Source organism: Engraulis encrasicolus, chromosome 7, assembly GCF_034702125.1.
Source record: "Engraulis encrasicolus isolate BLACKSEA-1 chromosome 7, IST_EnEncr_1.0, whole genome shotgun sequence".
NCBI classification, from domain to species: Eukaryota; Metazoa; Chordata; class Actinopteri; order Clupeiformes; family Engraulidae; genus Engraulis; species Engraulis encrasicolus.
The window spans coordinates 43451857-43456856 of record NC_085863.1 but is presented as its reverse complement, the minus strand read 5'-3'; the positions used below and the strand labels follow the sequence as shown (position 1 = coordinate 43456856).

General features: G+C 42.3%; 1 protein-coding gene across 1 annotated transcript in view; it reads left to right on the top strand.

The window, feature by feature from the left end:
- Window positions 1-5000, top strand: part of si:dkey-18a10.3 (heat shock factor protein) — a 14022-nt gene that overhangs the window by 3162 nt on the left and 5860 nt on the right. Inside the window, exons 3-4 of the mRNA XM_063202569.1 lie at window positions 3236-3366; window positions 3945-4060. Of these exons, the coding sequence (XP_063058639.1) occupies window positions 3236-3366; window positions 3945-4060 (247 nt within the window). The remainder of the gene's footprint in view (window positions 1-3235; window positions 3367-3944; window positions 4061-5000) is intronic.

Sequence of the window (5000 nt, the reverse complement as noted above, 5' to 3'; positions counted from 1 at the left end):
GCCAACTCCGGCCCGCGAGCCCGTTTTTATTGGCCCGCGGCAGATTTTTAAAATGTGATTGAACATGGCCCGCACATTACATTTGACCTACATTGTAACTCTGTTGCAATTCTGAGTTTGAACACCAAGTGGCGCCACCCGCTAAAACTCCACTTCCACCTGGCTAGTTGTTTCTTGTTTGTTAGGTAGTAGTCCTATCAGAGAAACAAGGGGAAAATGATGGTTGCTAATAAGTTGCTGCATCCAAAGGAAATATTTTGGCTTGACCACAAATGAGCAATGCCTTCTAACAAACACAGATGAACTAGTTTGCAAAATCCTATTCATGGGAACCCAGACCTGTTCACGCTGAGTTCAGGATGACAGGCTGGGAACTAAATCATGATGCTAAGATATTTTTCAAGTTTCCATTGGGGCCGGGGTAGTTTGGGTACTTTTTCATCACCTTGTTAAAATAAGATGTATTCGGCGGTTATGGCATTGTTATGTTAGCGCCGTCCGTCACCAAATAATAGGAGACAGTTACGGCAACAGCTGCTTATAAACACTCCAAACTTAATTAGCGGTTAGCGTTAGCGATTGCTTAGCACTTTGTAACTTTAACCCACAGTTGGAATAGTATCATGCTTTACTGTAAGCACACTTCGCACAAGTGACATTATTTTTTGATTGCTTTGTGAATCCATCATGTAAAATTGCCTCTTTGGCTGTAGCAAGTTAGCTAAACATGCTAGGTTACGACAAAACTAGCTCATTTAAACTGAGGGAGGCACAGAGAGAAGAGCTGCCTTTTTGTTTTCATTCCTGCCTGCGTGCGTCTGAGAGAGAGGCACTTGATCTGATTGGATCAGCACGAGTTCCACATTAACCCATGAAGTGCCGGGGAACAGCAAGTAGTGGCTATAATAAGAATTGAATACAATTAAAACAGCATATAAGCATGCATTGATTGATTGTAGGCAATAATAAAATATCAATTTAATAATAATTAATAACAATTAATAATAAGCTTAATTGTTAACCGTGTACATGTGGATAATTCATACACTGACACAATAATATTGATGCAATTTTTGTTACCTTTTCTTTGCCTCTTGAAAATATTGGAAATAGCCTAAATCATGAGCTACCAGACAGCTTTTGTCTCCCTTGTGTATTTGGTTTGGTACCTTACCGGTCATCACACAATAGGCTATGTCACCGGCGCTAAAGTGCGGCCCGGCCCCTTGTTCATTTTCCTGTATTCGGCCCTCACTAAAAAAAGTTTGGACACCCCTGGTCTATAGTTTCTCCATGCGCCAATGTCATACTGTACTCATTGTTTTGCCATTTTGCATTTACACTGCGTGAATACACCCCCCCCCCTAGAAAAAAAAAAGGCCCGTGAAAAGACCCCCCCCCCCCCCCGGACAAAAAAAAATCCAGGCTGCCCCCATAGTTTCCAACATTTCTGTGGGAAACACTGCATCATGTTAAAGGGACAGTTTGGTCAATTTCAACATGCAGTTGTATTGCTCACGCTACCCTTGACTTGTCAGTACCTGGTGATGCCACATTTTTCGGCTCAGCCCTTTCCGAGATATGAGCAATTCTAATGGGGGCAGCGTTTGTTTACATTTTTAAAAAATGAAACATAGGCCAACTCCAAATATTTTCCCAAAAGGTACTGCTGTTTGCTAGTTGTCTGCTGATGTTTTATAACCTTTTGGATGTTTTTGGGAATAAATAAAAATGTTTTTTTTGAAATGCAAACAAAGAGCTGCCCCCATTACAATGACCAGGATCTCGGAAATGGCTGAAGAAGAAGAAAAAAAATCTCCGGCACTGACAAGTCCAGGGTAGTGTGAGCATTACAACTGCATGTTGAAATTGACCAAACTGTCCCTTTAAAGCAGGGGTGTCAAACTCATTTTGGTCCGGGGGCCGCATACAACCCATGTGGACCTCAAGCGGGCCGCATTAGTAACATCATCGCCAAAAAAAAAAAAAAACCATAAAGCAGAGGATTAGTGTTCAGTACTATCACGTTTTAAGTGTGTTGAATATGTAGAAAGCAATGCAATACTGATAATCCTATGCAAAATTTCCTTGACTTCATTCATTCATTGCCAACCGTCAACTTATTAAATATGGGACAGTTCATTTTGGCAGGGGGTCTGGGGGTTTTCCCCCAGAATATTTTGTATTTCTTATATGTAATTTCCTGCATTTTCACGCATTCTAACATCCCGTTTCCAGTTTGTGCTTAATAGGAACCAATACAAATCCAATTATATTTAATATTTAATTACCACCAATACCAATACAATACGAATAAGAAGTATTAATATTTTATCTGTATATATGAGGTCTATAATATATGAGCTTTATCAAATGCCTGTTACAGTACAAATTCACTATTTATAATAGAAGTGTGATGTGCACTTTACTACATACCGGTATATACAGTGTAACAGAGGGACCATTGTGTTAATGTCATGCAGGTCTTGATTTTGCCCCGAGGGCCGTAATTGCGCATTTCGGTTATTTCATTAAAAAAAAAAAAAAAAAGTAAAAAAAAAAAACAATTTATATTTTTTTTTTTTTTTTACATCCGGGCCGGATGGAACCCTCTGGCGGGCCGGATGCGGCCCGCGGGCCGTATGTTTGACACCCCTGCTTTAAAGGGACACTGTGCAGGAAATGGTCAAAAAAGGTACTGCAACTATGCTGCTCATTGAAACTGGGCTGCCTATTGCCAAATTTGATCTTTACATGAAAGTTTACTAAGTAATAAACAAATATTTTCTAGTATGGTCCAAGTACTGTTATTTTTGCAGCTAAAAATTGCTATTTTTGGAGACCATGGAGAAGATCCCCCTTTTCATGTATGAAAAGTGCAATTTTTCCAGTCATAATGAATACTTAAAATTTGATGCGGGTGGTAAGTAGTCATTAAAAAGGTAACATTAGTGAATGGGCAGCATTAATTCTGGAAATAAACAACTAAAAATCTCACACAGTGTCCCTTTAAGAGTCAATTCAAATACAGTAAGTTGGCATTACATTATGAATAAAGGTAATAAAATGTGGTATCGTACCATAGTATAATGTAATATGCCTACAAATGGTGTGTGTGTGTGTGTGTGTGTGTGTGTGTGTGTGTGTGTGTGTGTGTGTGTGTGTGTGTGTGTGTGTGTGTGTGTGTGTGTGTGTGTGTGTGTGTGTGTGTGTGTGTGTGTGTGTGTGTTTACAGATGGCTTCCACAAGGTGGTGCACAATCACATAGATGGCTTGCCCAAGGATGGAGGGAGCCGCAGAGTAGAGTTTCAGCACCAGTACTTCCAGAGATCTCAGGCAAACTTACTCCCCCTCATCAAGAGAAAGGTAGCTCTCTCTCTCTCTCTCTCTCTCTCTCTCTCTCTCTCTCTCTCTCTCTCTCTCTCTCTCTCTCTCTCTCTCTCTCTCTCTCTCTCTCTCTCTCTCTCACGCACACACTCATATTGTGCACACAATCGCACATGCATACACACACGTACACAGACTCACATAGTACGTGTGCACGCACACACATACACACAAACAAACACTCACAAATGTTGACACATACACACACACACACACACACACACACACACACACACACACACACACACACACACACACACACACACACACACATACACACACACACACACACACACACACAGGCAATGCATACATGCTCTGAAGGACAGCTACAGTACAGTATACAACACTTAACACACACTGTTTGTGTGCCCTCTGCTCTGTGCGAAGACAAAGGAGAATTGCTCACCTTGAGAATAAGCTCACCTTGAGGTAATCGTAAATCATCTAATAGAAGAGGCTGGAGTCTAAGTGACACAATGATGTGGGCTTATCTATTCCTGGTTAACTTCAAGTTTAATATTTAACCGTGTTCTTCCAATACCCCCCCCCCCCAGGTGTCGTCTAGCCGTGTGTCCCAGGACACGGGCCCAATGTCCCAGGTGCTAGTGGAGGTGGCGCAGGTCGGGAGATGGTGCAACTCCTCCCATCTCCAACTACTGGGTCTCTCCAGGTGAGCCTCTCCTGCAACGAAGTTGACAGGAACTGCACTACCAGAGGTGGGGGATGTTCATAGTTCTGCCTTCAAGTACGTACTCCCATTACGGGCGTGGCCTTTTTTTCCTGCCGAGAATTCAAGGGCGCCGATGACGTCAAGTCCAGGCCAATCAGGACCTTGCACTGTCTTACCGTTCCCTTGGATTTAGTGTTGAGCGTCGCTGTTGAGAGGGAGTTGAGTCGCTCTTACGAAGGACGTTGCTACCGTCGTTAGCAAAGACGCTTTCGAGATACGGACCCCAGAACCATACGTTCAGCTCCGCAAGGTGTCTGTTCAGCTCTGCAGAGGGGGCGTGGTGGCTGGTTTCTGTACGGTCGCTGCCGGCTCAGTACCAGCATAAACCTAGCCTTAGCTTGGTTATGGGATACCTAGTGTAAGTCTACACCCCTTTACGGGCAGCACATGGGGCTAATGAGGTCAAAAACATTGACTGGACTCTAATGGACTGATCAAATCTATGGTCCTACCTACCTCAACTTCCCCCCCCTATCTCGTACATACGCTGTACCTCAGAATTAATGATAGCCAATTGTGTGATTGTTGACTTCACTTGTCAAGCAATTTGTGAGTTATATGTGATATACCTGTGTATATGTAATTATTTGGACTACACAACAGAAGTCGCATGTCTGACGGTGCCACAGTAGGGTTGGCTGTGCACCTTCAGCCTTGGTTACGTCAGAGATGTGAGGCGCACATTGCAGTCTATTATCTAGTTTCACGCAAAAAATAAAATAACATTTCTTCCCCGCCAAAAATGACTTGTTTTACGATGACAATCCAAATCAAATCAAATCCAGAGCACATGTATTAGTTTATTTAATTACAGTATGATGTGATATTTTGTACAGATAAAGCGGCACCAATAGCTGTTGTGGTGTTATTAGATGATATT